Source organism: Hippocampus zosterae, chromosome 4, assembly GCF_025434085.1.
Source record: "Hippocampus zosterae strain Florida chromosome 4, ASM2543408v3, whole genome shotgun sequence".
Lineage (NCBI taxonomy): Eukaryota > Metazoa > Chordata > Actinopteri > Syngnathiformes > Syngnathidae > Hippocampus > Hippocampus zosterae.
The window spans coordinates 3,138,601-3,154,202 of NC_067454.1; the positions used below are offsets into that span (position 1 = coordinate 3,138,601).

At 44.2% G+C, this 15,602-nt stretch overlaps 1 protein-coding gene across 1 annotated transcript; it reads left to right on the top strand.

Moving 5' to 3' along the window:
- The first annotated feature begins 1,379 nt into the window (after positions 1 to 1,379).
- LOC127598903 (LIM domain only protein 7-like) lies at positions 1,380 to 15,281 on the top strand. The gene is made up of 15 exons (XM_052062486.1): positions 1,380 to 1,559; positions 1,701 to 1,780; positions 3,849 to 3,919; positions 4,144 to 4,213; positions 5,193 to 5,299; positions 5,805 to 5,835; positions 7,264 to 7,377; positions 7,454 to 7,601; positions 9,020 to 9,158; positions 11,135 to 11,288; positions 11,400 to 11,554; positions 11,746 to 11,929; positions 12,626 to 13,174; positions 13,739 to 14,020; positions 15,123 to 15,281. The coding sequence occupies exons 2-15, from the start codon at positions 1,712 to 1,714 to the stop codon at positions 15,264 to 15,266; spliced, it is 2,217 nt and encodes a 738-aa protein (XP_051918446.1). The 5' UTR covers positions 1,380 to 1,559; positions 1,701 to 1,711; the 3' UTR covers positions 15,267 to 15,281.
- The last annotated feature ends 321 nt before the right edge of the window (positions 15,282 to 15,602 follow it).

The following is a 15,602-nucleotide window of genomic DNA, read 5'->3' on the forward strand; positions in this document are numbered from 1 at the left end:
AGCCCATAAAAAATAGTATCGTGACCTAAAACATTTATGGATCGGTTGAGATGTACGCATAGGACCCAACGCCCAGATCTTCATGCTCCGCAGGTTCTCAATAGGGTTGCAGTCAGGGGATGTTGATTGGCACGCTGTGTTTATCAGCAAATTTGCTGCGTTGGATGGTGCGCTGATGGTGTGTTTCTGGCTGAAGGCATGGCTCTTCTTTTTAACCCATAGCAGGAAATGGTCAGAGGGAAAAAAAACATTTTGGAGGGGTCAAATTAGGTGTTAAAGGTGTTAAATTAAATGGGGGGGGGGGGGATCTGCAAACGTTTAGTATCTGAACAGTTTTTCTGAACAGCAAGGACTTTTAAACTACAGTTGAGCAGGGCGTGGAATCAGCGCATTCAGAAGACATGTCCGCAGTGTTTGAGAGCGGAGACAAGGGCTTTGTGAAGTGCTTTGGCCAAAAGGCACATTTATAAAACTGCTCTAAAATTGGGCATAATGTTACATTGCCTCTGACCTTTAACTTTTAAATACAGTGCAGTCACACTGAATCTTTTGGAACCGTTTGTCTCGAAGCATTTATTTTTAGGTGCACTTTTGATTCATATGTGCTGTACCTTTTAATTGGATCGTTATGTTTAAGGGTGGGTTGTTTTTCATTTCCTATATTTAAGACCAGTACTAATGTTCAAACTGCGCAACGTTACAGTGGCTTACAATAATATGAAAGATACTTTTTTTTACTTTATGTTAACTGTTTTGTTAAGCGCTTTGTTACAGCTGCAGCTGTTGTGAAAGCACTAAATAAATCAGAATGTATTGTATTCAATAACAAAATGTCTGCCTCTTTTTTTTTAATATACACTCTATGCCTGCGGCAGCTATTTTAGTACTGGTCATAATGGTTGTTCTTGGGGGGGTTAAGTAAATTTTGAGGTGATGCAACACTTGGTTTGGTTGATTTGCAGAAGCTGGGGATTTCTAATGTTTAAATATACTTTTGGGATTAAAAATCTGTTGTCTGTCTCTTATCTGAATGTTTACATCATCTTAAACAAAGTTGTTACTGGTGTAACCAGTTTTTTGACTATTTTGTGTGGATTTTTACAGTGCGGGTCAAAATGACCCACAACATAATCAATGTGATTTTTCTTTTCAACATAATATGAGGGTTAATGCGTGTCGTGTTATACCCTGGCCGGCCACTAGGGGAATCTGTTCGACCAGACACGACAAACTTTTCTTGTGGTTTCGGAGTGGGCGTGGGCCACCTCCAAACGTCATTTTTTGTGTGGATTTTTACAGTACGGGTCAAAATGACCCGCAACATAACAATGTGATTTTTTTTTTCAACATAATATGAGGGTTAATGCGTGTCGTGTTATACCCTGGGCGGCCACTAGGGGAATCTGTTCGCCCTGACACGACAAACTTTTCTTGTGGTTTCGGGGTGGGCGGCGGCCACATCCAAACGTCATTTTTTGAGACACCGCTTGGTTTGATTTAACAGGACAGGAGCACTTCCTTGGTCCACCGGACGCCAATTAGCGGGGGAACTCAAACTGGTGAGCCCTTCAATGCCAACTTCACACTTTATCACTACCGCTTCGGTTGCATGGTTTTGGCCGGCGAGACACAAACGTGTTGCCATTGTTTGTCCTGTGTGAGCCAGTTTTGTGGTTTTGTTGTGTCTTTAGCTCGTTCAGAGCCAGACCAAATGGAGTGGCGCCAGCAAAGCACTTTCAGCTGCGTAGATGCCTTCAATGAAGCTCGGCGTTGGATTGAGGTGAGTGACATGCTAATTGCCTTTTTTTAATGTTTAGACAAAACACAAGTAGTCACTTAGACGTTATTTGGTTCCTATCAAAAGAGTCAATAAATGCGCTTAAGCAGGCAGGATCTAATAAAATGGAGGAAGCATGTGCACTGTATTCAAAAGCTTTACTTTATCGTATGAAAGTTATTTGTATAGGAACTGGAACAACTAAATATGAAAGTAAATCCGGTTTTCATTGCAGGTATTTCTACATTTTTGCTTTTTGTATGTTACTCTGTCAAGCTTACTGAACTGTGTGTGGCGAGAGTGATTGACGCTGATGCCGAGTTGCGTTTGATGGATGTGGTTTCAGTGCAGTTTTGCAAATCTTAAATTCGAACCAATCAACTCAAATGAGCAGCCGCTGAATGTTGACGAACTCGAAATAGGGTGTCAGCTGTCCGAGTGGATCATTATGAGAATGTGCACAATAATTGGTTGGCAGTACTGTAGACCCATGACAATGTTGCCCCCCCCCCCCCCCCCCCCCCAACTTCCTATGCCCTGTCAAAGGGATGGGAAGTGTGCGCGTGCGCAATAGCAGGCAGAACGAAAACAGCATCTTTATTAATTAGTTGTTGAATGCTGTTCTAAACGGCCCCTTCTTTTCCAAAGCCCATCAAGAATTTGCTAATCGTGCCAAGTGGGAGGAGACGATTTGGACCCAAGTACAAGAACAGAATGTTTTGGGTTCCGCCTCAACTTTAGCAGTGTCAATCAATTCAGGCAGTTCGGTTTTCTCATCAAACCTGGATTCGAATGGCTTTTTAAAATATTTTAGAATGTAATGATAAATTTGCAAATTGGATTCCACAAATGGACATAATTTTTTTTTGGGGTCAAATGTGATTCGTGTTCGGTTGACCGATTTTTTTATTTTATTTTTATTAATTTTTTTTTAAGATGGGTCCTGTAGCTAGTAGAGGATGATGACAACGTGACTGACTTGTGCTTTAGTAGGGGAACTCTCGAGGCGTGAGCAGTGGGTGGGGCCAACAGGGCTGTGGCCTTGGGCATCCACCCGAGGGTGGGTTCCACAGGCCCCCCCCCCCCCCCCCCCCCCGTCCACAAAAATATATTTGGGGCATGGATGCTGGCGATTGTTAATATTCATCCGCATGTAATTCGGCATCCTGCTGTGATAGAGGGGACATAGAGTTCCGCCCGCAACACCCCCCCTGCACCCCACCCACCCACACACACCATCGACAAATTCTTTCGGGGCATATCTGCTGTACATAGTGAATGTGAATGTTGGGGGGGGGGGTCTGTTTGTGATCAAGGGGGGGAAATTTCCCACAACTTTGGCGCCGGCTTATTCCTGTTGCCTCTAACAAGCATCAATGTTGATGCAGAACCGACCCAACACACACACACACACACACACACAAAAAGTATGATTGATATCGTCTTTTGCGGCTCTTGTTAATTGTGGAGCTGAACCCCATTTTATGTCCTCATTACTAAAGCCCGTCGTCTTGTTTTGGCATCGTTTCTCATCATTGAGGCTAATATTGAACTCTTTCTGCATTTTTGAGTGTGGTAGTGTTATTTTATTTTTATGCATTCTTTTCAGTGAGCGGTATTACAAAGAGTGAGCTCTTGTCTATTTTACATGGTGGATAGATGAAAATGATGCCTTGGTCTTTTTTTTTTTTAAGTAAACATTTTTTTCCATTGTTTTTATTTTGTCGGTGCCTTTACTTGGGTCTTTTGTGAAGGAATTGATGTTGTTCAACACCCAAAGTGTGTGTAGGGGAAATCTTTGTAACTATTGAAGATGTTGCTGCAGGACCAATAGCATCACGAGTCCTTGTCCACGCTACAAAACCGTCGCAGATGATCGCATTTTGTCCATGTCCTGTAAATTGGTCTGGATTGAAGACTTCCCCTCAAATGGCTGCGGTTCTGTTGCCACCCCTGCCATAGGCCAAACTTCCTGTTAGGATTAAAAAAAAAAGTATTCTGATATTTTGAATTGCACAATTTCATTTACTTTTGTTTAAGTTTTTTTTTTTTTAAATATTGTGCATTCTAGGAGGTAACTGGACAACCTTTTGGCTGCAGCGACTTTCGTGCAGCTCTTGAGAATGGAGTCCTGCTTTGCGAGTGAGTCGTGTTCCATTTGCAAAGTTTATATGTAATTGGAACTAACTGTTTGGAGAAGCTATTCAAGTTTTCTAAGCAATTTTCTCGATTTGAGTTATGGTAAGCTTTTGAAAAACCACCATTAAATGCTAATGCCGTTTACAACTAGCATGTTGCAGAATTATAGTATTTCGTGGGCGATTTCAAAATGATGTCATTAAATGCGGTTTTTCTCCTCCTCACAGCCTGATCAACAAGTTGAAGCCCGGAATCATTAAGAAACTGAATCGACATGCGACTCCCATTGCTGGCTTGGTAAGTGTTGGATACGGCGTTTCCGTGTCTAACCTTGTGGCAGGTGTATTTATTAGACTTTGTTCAAGTAAAATGCCACCAGGGACTTCTTGTGTTGCGGTTTCCTCTCCAAAGCCTGATGAGAAAATAAATTCTTATTCCTTTTCACGGTGATGACCCAACCTCCGAATACGTTAAGTTGTTTTTCCCGTTGCCATATTTCGATTCTTATTTTGGCTCCAGGCTGTGTACGTAGCTCAATTCAAATTTTGAGAACTGCCCAAAGCAAGCCAATGGGGGGGCGCGGAATCAATTGCCCCCCGACCAGGGCCGATTACCGGTAAATAGGGCCGAAATGTTGGGTTTTTTTAAACCCTCGAATATTTTGCAGGATAATGTTACATACTGTAGAATTTTTAAAAATGAAAGCATTATATTTTACAGCCGAAAGTCGAGGCTGATGCGGTTCACGATGGTAGGCTTCGTATGTTGCAAATTATCCACCCATACATATTAAACTGACTACACGTTCCCCAAGGCAATTTGTAACATGCCAAAGTGCGCACAACAACCTGTGACCAGTTGCACAGCGATGACTGCAAACACTGTCTCACCGTTCCAACGGGGTAAAAGTTGACGTTTGTTAACGCCAGCAGGGTTTTAATTTAAAAAATGTGGCGCATATGGTGGTTGTAGTTTTCAGTGGTGTCGGTACACGCAGTCAGAGACTCATTGCTGTAATTTTAGAACGTCATGTGCCCAACTTTTTTTTTTTTTAACCATTGTCTTCCCATGAAAGCACTCATACGACGTCAATGAATTTAAGTCATTTTTCAGTATGAATTAACTTGACAGTACTCAAAGTGTGGATTTTTTTTTTTTAAAGAGATTTATCAAAGGTAAAGAAGCAAATTGAATACAAAGAAATGGTACTTGCATGAGATTTCCAACTCGTGCTTTCCTTGAGTTGCTGATGTTTCTTCTCCGTTTTGATCCACAGGATAACATCAATGTGTTTCTGAAAGCTTGTGGGATACTAGGGCTCAACGAGTCCCAGCTCTTCCACCCCGGAGACCTGCAGGACCTGTCAAATCGAGCAATCGTCAGGTGCCCTTGTCAGCGGTGTTGTTGTGCCTTTTTTTTTTATTTTATTTTTTCTAAAATGTAAAATATGCAGGCTGGTGCATGTTATCCATTTTCTAATCGGGTTCTCCTTACGAGGGTCACGGGCATGTTGGAGCCTCTTCCAGCTGTCTTTGGGCAGCAGGTGGGAGGTGGCGGGGGCACCAGCCAATCTGTTTATTATTTTTTAGCAGTTGTTGAACTAATGGCATAATTGGCCAAGTCATTTTGGAACGATTATAACTCTGACCAAAGCTACTCTGCTAGTGGACTAACACAATGCTCCTTAATGTAAACCTTGTACTTGAAGTTACTCGGCCTCGCTTTTCATGTTTTGTGAAGATATGAAAAAAAAGAAACAAGCCTTGCTTTGCTGTAAATGAAGGATTTACATTATCTTTTTGATTTTTTTTTTTAAGTGTGTTGCTTTGTTTTGTTTCTTATGATCATCCTTTTCAGCCAATCCTTCTTTTTTTCCTCTTTATTGTAGGCGAAATGAAAGCAGTCGAAGACTCAAAAATGTAAGTAGTATCTTTATTTTCCCAAGTTCCTAACACGGTCTGATTTTTTTATTTTTATTTTTTAACCACGCATTTCATCATTAGCACTGCCGTCTAAAATTGCATTGGATGAATAAAGGTGCCGTCACATGTTGTTTTCTATCCACTTGTAAAACGGCCTCTTTTCTCACATGAGCTTTTGATTGCGAGGCACGTGAATGGATGTGCAGACTCGTATGCGCTTACTTTTTTTTTTTCTTCTTTCTTTACAGCTCATGGAGCTGCATAGTTGCATCAGAAGCCTCATTTGAATTTACGCACTGCTTGACCACATGCACACATTAATGAGGCTCTTTGTTAGTGGCCAGTCGCTTTGAAAAGAACTGCCATTTTTTTTCTTTCTATTAGGCAATTGGGGTCAGTTAGTGTTGATTGACATCCAGTTTAGAATATGTGAAGGCATTCTTTCATACGCTATTAATACACACGGTATTGTGTTGTTTACGACCAAATGTTTTGTTTTCGTACTGGACATGTCGTCATACCAAATGTATAATTTGCGAAATGGCTCTTTTTTTTTTTTTTGGTGTCTAAAATTAAGAACAGTAAAGTGCAGGTCAGAGAATCCTCAGGTTTTTTTTTCTTGATTTATAAGATAAGATAAGATAAGAACACCTTTATTAGTCTCGCAATGGAGAAATTCCCGATTCACAGCAGCAAAGTTATGAAAGGAAGAAGTACAACAACAAAATATAGGAGCTGCTGGAAAGGCAGCCACTCAGGCGGCGCCATTTTGAAGTCAAAATAAAAATAACACAACACAACACTTAGGACACAGACTGTCGTACAATCTTCACCACTTTTCTGCATACACTTGGCTGTCTGAAGCAGTTATAGATGAAAGAGGAGAGGATCAAAGTGTCCTTTAACCAGTGGATCAAAGATGTCATGCTGGAATGTGCACACGTCTGCTACAAGCTAAGTTTTGAAAGCAAACACGAAGCTGTAGCGATCATTGACAAAAAAGAGTTGGCTCACATCTCCTGTCCCATGTAAATCCACTTCAATTCCAAGCCGCGACTCCCAGTTCGGCTTAGAATTCAGTTCTCCCATCGGCGCTCCACGCTAACGCTAAGGATTTGTATCCTTCCGCAATTATGACGCCAGGCGTCAAAGTAATTTTAATCCACTAAACCCTCTTTTCAAACCACCAGAAGCATTAGAAGTCATGTATAAAGATTAAAAAAAAAGCTTCCCTTGTGTGATCATCAGAGCCATTCTTCATGCAGCATGGTGTTTTTTTTTTCTTTTCGCGACTGTTTTACACAATCCTCGTCACTAACAAAATGGTCAATGCTAAAGTAACTGCTTGTATAGGGTCCTTTTTTTTTAGCTTTGGTTAATTCCACAATTTCTCACCGATTCCACACATTGTCACGTCTATCTCAGGTTCTTATCACCGTCTACTGGTTGGGACGGAAGGCCTATTTGGATGATGGCTACAACGGAGCTCAGCTGAACTTCAAGGCCTTTGAAGGACTGCTGGGCTTGGCCTTGTCCAAGGTCTGATCCATTTCTTGAATAGCAGTTTTGTCAAAGTGACCCCCAAAACACTAACACACCGTCTCCTTCCCGTCAGGCTCTCGACGAGGGCGGGAACGCGTGTGTGAAAGACGGTGCCCACCGAGAGTGCAGTCATCCAGGAGGGAGAATGAGCTATAAGAGGGAGAGTTCAGTGGATAGCTTGGATTCTGCAGATACCCGAGCCCCCCGACCGAGCAGCGAAGGTGCTTGGTTTGTGCACGCATAACAGCCCTGCCTAAAATTCGTCCGTCTTGTCCATTTAGGCTTGATGAATCCAAGTACAGTACTAGAGTTTAAATCAAAGGGAAATCAATCCAAAAATGGTCTCTACACGCCTTCACTAGTCTAAACTCTACATTCCGATTAAATATTTTTACAGTTTGTGGAATATGGATGAAGCGGCAAAATTGACTTGCTTTGAGCCATCTCGGGAGGCGGCTCACCTGATTTCTGAAGCTGAGCCACGATTGGTTGTTCCCTGAGCAGCTGTGATGTCATCTGTCGACGGCAAAAGACAAAATGGCCGCCCCGTGAGGTAGCAAAACGCGGATGGATTTCGCTGCTTAACTCATATTCCACGAATGTTAAGACTAATGGAGGTGCGTAGAACGTATTCTTGTCAAGAAAATTTTAGTTGACTGCTCCTTTTTGACCAAACAGCTGAACAGGAAAGGTAAAAAAAAATAAAATTAACACAAAGCATTGCTAGTGGGTAGTGTATGAATTATTTTGGTGAGCTGGACAAAGGAATGTATTTATTTTCTGCCCAAGTGGCAAAAATAGAATAATCCACAAATGCAAATGGCATTGCCATTTTGTGGAGTCATCCTCCATGAACCCGAAAGGTACATAATAAATGGCATAGTGACTAAAAATGACACGGCCCTTGTGAATTTATAGTATTCATTCATTCATCTTCCGAGCCGCTTGATCCTCACTAGGGTCGCGGGGGGTGCTGGAGCCTATCCCAGCCGTCTTTGGGCAGTAGGCGGGGGACACCCTGAACTGGTCGCTAGCCAATCACAGGGCACACGTATTCATTCATTCATCTCCCGAACCGCTTGATCCTCACTAGGGTCGCGGGGGGCGCTGGAGCCTATCCCAGCTGTCTTCGGGCAGTAGGCGGGGGACACCCTGAATCGGTTGCCAGCCAATCGCAGGGCACACAGAAACGAACAACCATTTGCACTCACACTCACACCTAGGGACAATTTAGAGTGTTCAATCAGCCTGCCACGCATGTTTTTGGAATGTGGGAGGAAACCGGAGCACCCGTAGAAAACCCACGCAGGCCCGGGTAGAACATGCAAACTCCACACAGGGAGGCCGGAGCTGGAATCGAACCCGGTACCTCTGCAGTGTGAAGCCCACGTGCTAACCACTGCACTACCGGGCCGCCCGAATTTATAGTATGTAATCGCTAAAACGACAAACGGTCCCGACGCTGTTTGCACAGCACCATGAATCAAATATTAGTATTCGCTCTCTGTAGAGTGCCGCACACTTCAACACCACCACGGAAACTAAAACTGTGTGTGTCCCTGCTTGCTTTCAGGTACAGTAAAGGGCAGAACGCCCCAATCTAAGCACTCATCTGTATGTTTTTTTTTTCTTCCGAAAGGTTGTGGAAGTGATGCGGAAGCTGAGCAAGTATTTAGGACGGTTTTCGCACAGCAGCCGCCCAAAGCCTCCATCCCACCTTCACTCCTACGGAGGAAACGAAAAGAAGAAGATGGGAACGTCTCAACTTCGTTCACCGGGTACGACATCGCTTGTCACTAAATGATGTGAAACATGGGTGGTCTGTTTCGAGCTTTTTCTTGTTTCGTCTTTTTTTTTGTTTTGTTTGCCTCTTCCTCGTGCAAAATGCTGAGGATTGGAATCAAATTCTAATTCGGTTAGAGAGAGATGGCGGTGGTGCAACTGGAGTGTGTTAACACTCATTCACTGTCAACCCTCGCAGGCCTCTGTAGCAATCGATGGCTGTGAATGAGTTTAAAAATGTTCCCGATGGCAATCTGAACTTGCTGATAAAATGCAATTTGCTCGTAAACAAAGTCTCTATCTTCGCAAAGGTCGTTGTGCAGAAACGTAATATTTCTGCAAGAAGCGGGCCTCTGTTGAACCGTTTTTTGATAACAAAAAGCAGTAAAAAAAATGGCGACCTTGTTGGAAGAATTCTCCGTCGTTTATAATGCGAAAGGAGTTTTTGGAACATGTACAAAACATATTGGTTTTTATGTAGCGTTTGGTTGTTTTGAGAGCTGGCCAGTAGATGGTGCTAAAGTGCTAACGTGACATTTTGTTATCAATGTTGTGTTGAATTTGTCCAAGTTCCTAACCCAGGCTGGCTTTGCATTGCCATTTGTTTTCTTTTTGGTGTCCCCATGTATATTTTGCTTTTCTTTGCAAAGAGGCAAGTTTGACATGATTTTAGACATTGAGGGTATACGCCGAATTTGGCCCTCCTTGGATATCTGTACAATATCTCTCCAAAGCCTCAAAGTTTGGGACTGTGTGTTTTTCATGGGAAAACACTGAAGAAAAGGAAACTTTGCTCCAGTATTCAGCTCGTATGAGACCGACAAAATAACGTGCAGCACAAATCTCACATGCTGGTGACAAAAGTGGCCACATCCCTTGGTGTGAATGTCAACCTTGGGCCCAGTTGGCCATTCTACCCCCGTCTGGTGTCATGTGACTCAGGTGTTCCAAGGTCTCAGGTGTTAATTGGAAGTTGGTGTGTTAAATCTCTCACCACTCCCACGATCTCCTACAGGAAATTGAATATGGCACGTTGTGGCAAAGAGCTGTGAGGATCGGAAAAAAAAAATAATTGTTGCTCTGCAATATGATGAGCCACTTTTTTGCTAGCGTTACCCATGGCAGCAGGACTGCGCACTTCCTAACCAAATAGAAGGTCCAATTGACCCAAATATGTCTGTTCTTTCATCGAACCAATGTACACAGCTAACAGTATCTTGGTGTGTTTCACTTGTATTCAACCTCCAACCGCAATCCCGCTCTGAGTGTGTGTGCAGGCCGCATGTGAGCTGCCAGAAGTCCATTCCTGATTGCCAAGAACATGAATCTAAACTGCAGCTCGGAAGTAGATAATGATCATAAAACCGTGGTTTAATGGGACAACTTCCACTCAGGAAGGTCAACCAGAGAAGTGCACATGCTCATCGTTCTACACAGGTTTTCTCTAGACCCCCAAGGTGTCAAAGTCGAGGCCCAGGGGGCCAGATCTGGCCCGCCACATCATTTTACATGGCCCACGAAAGCACTCGTTAGTTCATTCATTCATTCTCCGTACCACTTGATCCTCACTAGGGTCGCGGGGGGGTGCTGGAGCCCATCCCAGCCGTCTCCGGGCAGTAGGCGGGGGACACCCTGAATCGGTTGCCAGCCAATCGCAGGGCACACATAGACGAACAACCATCCACGCTCACATTCACACCTAGGGACAATTTAGAGTGTTCAATCAGCCTGCCATGCATATTTTTGGAATGTGGGAGGAAACCGGAGCACCCGGAGAAAACCCACGCAGGCCCGGGGAGAACATGCAAACTCCACACAGGGAGGCCGCAGCTGGAATCGAACCCGGTACCTCTGCACTGTGAAGCCGACGTGCTAACCACTGGACTACCGGGCCGCCCCACTCGTTAGTTGTCAATGCAAATTGGCAGAAGTATGCCAAGGACTTTATTTCGCCTTCATTTCTCTCTTGCAGTGGGCCGTGCAACAGAAGCAAATCTTTGAATGACATCCCACCAGGAAGTGGCTTAGTGGGCGAGGACTGCGACGCCGGTCCACTTAAAAGGAATCCAGACAAGAAATGGAGGAGCCACAGTGCGACCAGAGACTGCGAGGCCCGCTGGCAAGATGCACGTCAAATGCTCGTTCATGTTTACACGCCATCAGAAGGAAAATCGGCTGATCGTTGTGAAATCGGTCTTGTAGCAGGACTATAACGTGTAGACGTTGACCCGTTTCAGGCCTTAACAAAGTGGAAGAACCATCGCAAGAGCTCCAAGTCCAATCTCCGCAGGAAGTCCCTTGACCAAGAACATGTTGTTCACAAGTTGGCCAAAGGAGCCGAAAGGAATGACCTCGAAAAGAAAGAAAACGCCCCCGGCGCCCAGCCAGAAAGGTAAGTCGGTTCGGCGAAAGCGCAGGCATATACGTAAAAAGTCTGTCGCTAGCTGCCATACGTTTTATAACTTGCGTGAAATGCCGCTGACCTTCGTTGTCTGAATAACTCGAGTAATGTGACGCATCCTCCATCTTTCCTGCTTGCCTTCATTACTCTGACTCCTCTTCCATTACCAACCAATTCCCCAGAGACCAGCTGTCAGCACAAAGGCATAGCCCTGCCCCGCGCCCGCACTCCGCTTCCCCTCCATCAAAGTTCTCCAGCTTTTTTTTCCGCACGCAAAGTCGAGCTCCACTGACTCGAAGCTATGCCACTGAGGTGTCTTTTAGCCCCGCCTCTTCGTATAACCACGATGATGTTTCGTCCGCACAGGTAAGTTTACATTTATTTTTATTATTTTTTTTAAACAAAAGTTACTCTACTTTTTTATGCTTTTGCACCAAAGTCCTGCTTATGCTGCTTTTGAGCGGTCGAGGACCTTCCCTGCAATAGTAGAAGCCATCTGCTTTTGAAGCTAGATAACACCTCGTCAACAGCATTGTGTGTACCATTCATTCATTCATCTTCCGAGCCGCTTGATCCTCACTAGGGTCGCGGGGGGTGCTGGAGCCTATCCCAGCTGTCTTCGGGCAGTAGGCGGGGGACACCCTGAATCGGTTGCCAGCCAATCGCAGGGCACACAGAGACGAACAACCATCCATGCTCACACTCACACCTAGGGACAATTTAGAGTGTTCAATCAGCCTGCCACGCATGTTTTTGGAATGTGGGAGGAAACCGGAGCACCCGGAGAAAACCCACGCAGGCCCGGGGAGAACATGCAAACTCCACACAGGGAGGCCGGAGCTGGAATCGAACCCGGTACCTCTGCACTGTGAAGCCCACGTGCTAACCACTGGACTACCAGGCCGCCCTACATTGTGTGTACCACGAACCTTAATATTTTCATCCTTGCAAACTCGGAACCGGAACTGAATTTACAGCTTTGCCAAAGGTTTAGAAATTGTAACTACGCTTAAACTGGCTATATCGGTGCTCTGTTTATTTTTCCGCTTGTTGTTTTGTCAGGCTCACTCGGTTGGATCCATTCCTGCCGCCGATGGGAACATCACGGGAGTGGAGACCCATTTTGCATCATTGGCATTAACTGGAGCAGCAGTAACGACGCCAACGCAAGACAATGCGTTTAGCTCCCAAACCCAGTTCAAAGCCCGAGACGTTTCTGCTTTAGCTCAACCTGTAACTGCTGTGAGTCAACCAGAGAAGGATGCAGCCCAAATTTCTTCTGTCGGCGCCCCAGTTTCTCCAAATGAAGCAGAATCGGCAAGCAGCGCGGTGGATATCTCTGCAGCTTTCGGAGATCTTTCACTCCAGAAACCGTTGTCAGAAATGGAGAGACATGAAAGCCTTTCTGACATGTCGGAAGACAAAAGTAGATGTCAGTCCGCTGCAGGCGGCAGAAAGTATTTCACTCGAGCCGCTTCTTGGTCCAGCTCAGCCAGCCTTCCTCGTGGTTTCAGACAATCGGAGGGTTCCTGTCGCCTCTCGTCTGTTCTCACAGCTAGGCCCTTTGGGACCAAGCCGTCCGGGATGTCAACACTACCTAAATGGAACAATGTGAGTGGAGTCAATGTAGCTAGCGCTGCATTAAAAAAATTCTGCATCCATTTGATCTGCGCAAGTCACACCCCGTTATCTTCGCCTAAGCTCTGACAACTGTTGTTTTCTCATCACTTGTCTGACTTGTTCACATTCTTATGATTTATTTTTTTTTTCAAACGGGAGCTCCATCACTTAAACTGCACGGTCCTCACAGGTCCTTAATTTTGATCGGACATTATGAAGCAAGTCCGGATACCAATTTGAGACGTAGTTTTGTAAGAATGCAGATGATTCATGGTCATTCAGTGTGTGTCGATATATTTTGCTTTTGTCTGTCTCTCTTGTGTGCGTCAAGTCAAGTCAACAGTATTTCTCGAGCACTTTCAAACAGCCATCGCTGCATACAAAGTGCTGTACATGGAGCGATTTAACATGCACGATAAACAGCAAGACAAATCGGTAATAAAGGCGGTAGAAAGCACCAAGCAGTAAAATCAAGAACAAATCTAAGTCATGCCGAGTCTTTGTATGTAAATGTATTGTTTGTACTGTTATTGAAACGTCTGTTCATTCACTCAGCTCAACGACAACCAGAACTTGATGAGGGCTCGTGCAGGAGAGGCCACGCCATCTCCGCCTGCGAGCGCCCCGCTCAAAAGACAGACCGCCACGTCTTACCTCAGAGTTCCGCACCACAGCGATCCAATGCGGAAGGCCAAGCACGTCGAGCAGACCGCTTTTGCAAAGGGACAGTGGAAGAGTTTTTCTGACCTGACCTTGCAGAACAATTGCCATCAGGTTCAGCACCAGCACGGCGAAGGCACAGCTTGGCCAAGCGGTGCCAGCGTTGACGTCCCCAAGGTATGTTTGATTTATTGCTGCCGCTAAATTCAACATCTTGGGCATATGGTTTTCTTAAAAGTACCGATATTGACTCAAATCATTGTCAACACTAGTCTAACAATAACTGCACCCGTTGACCAAACATCATGAGCAAGTCTTGAAACAAAATGAGAGAAAGCAGCAGAGCAAATTTTTGTTTTGATGTACAGCCGTGCCTTGAAAAAGAGTTTAATCGGTTCCGTGAACACGCCCGCAATTTATGGCACATTAAATTGAACGCCCTGTCACCACTGTCATTGTAATGTCTTCACATCTGGACAAATCTTTCCTGTTAAATGAAATGAAGGGGAATCTTTCTACAGCTCACCTCAAATTTCTATTGGTTACATGGCAGCTTGGTTATCACTTGAATGGTGATCAATAATCAAGTCAACAGTATTTATTGAGCACTTTCAAACAGCCATCTCTGCATACAAAGTGCTGTACATGGAGCGATTTAACATACACAATAAACAGTAAGACAAATCGGTAATAAAGGCGGTAGAAAGCACCAAGCAGTAAAATCAAGAACAAATCTAAGTCAAGTCAAGTCAAACAGTATTTCTCGAGCACTTTCAAACAGCCATCGCTTCATACAAAGTGCTGTACATGGAGCGATTTAACATGCACAATAAACAGTAAGACAAATCGGTAATAAAGGCGGTATAAAGCTCCAAACAGTAAAATCAAGAACAAAACCAAGTCGAATGCCAAAGAATACAAGTGAGTTTTGAGGATGGGCAGCGAGGAGGCTTGCCGAATGTTCAGTGGGAGGTCATTCCAGAGAGAGGGACCAGCAACAGAAAAGGCTCGATCCCGAGAACTGCATGAGTGAACGAAGCTTCAAATTACTAGTAGGAGGAATCATAGGCATCACAAATGTGTCCTACAAAGATAAGTTTGTCGCAAGGGCGTTGGAGTTGACCAACAGGATACGTAAAAGCTGCTCAGACTTTTTTTTTTTAATTTGACTCGACTTCTGCAGCATTCCCCTTCGAGTATCCAATTTCCATCAGAAAACGCATGACATTGGACTAGTGGGGGTCAACCTGAAGTGTGTGCGCTCTGGTGCGTTTTTCAGGTCGACCGGAGAGCCCCGACGGTTAGTCTTGCCACCATACCAAACCGAAAACCGGACTTTGGTTTCCAGCCCCGTTGGGAAGCTCCTGGCACAAGAATAAAATGCATTCATCCAGGTAAGATTTTCCATCTCGCTAAAAATTGAACAGTTGTTGTCACTGTTGTCGTAATTTGATTTTGTGCACACATGCTGTATGCAAGTTTATCATAGCATTGTTTTTGTTTATCGTTGCTAAGTTCAATTTTTCCGGCATGCTTATTTGAACGTGATCAGCTTCTGTTGTATTTTGGGCAAGACGGCGGATCATAATGCATTTAGCCTGATGTAATATTCCGAATTTTATTCCGGTTATGTGTTCGGCACAACTTTAAAGGAATATTTTTAGAAGCCAACCATAAATATTTAAGCAGTGTAAACTTTTATTTTGTGGAACTTTTAGACTGTTTTGCTTGAATGAAGTGACTATCCTGGAAAAAAAAA

Bases quoted from the DNA above. Each gene is read 5' to 3' on its own strand.
- LOC127598903 (XM_052062486.1), top strand. From the start codon at position 1,712: ATGGAGTGGCGCCAGCAAAGCACTTTCAGCTGCGTAGATGCCTTCAAT. The intron at 7,602-9,019 runs GTGCTTGGTTTG...TTCTTCCGAAAG, and splicing joins CCCCCGACCGAGCAGCGAAG to GTTGTGGAAGTGATGCGGAA. The intron at 13,175-13,738 runs GTGAGTGGAGTC...TCATTCACTCAG, and splicing joins CACTACCTAAATGGAACAAT to CTCAACGACAACCAGAACTT.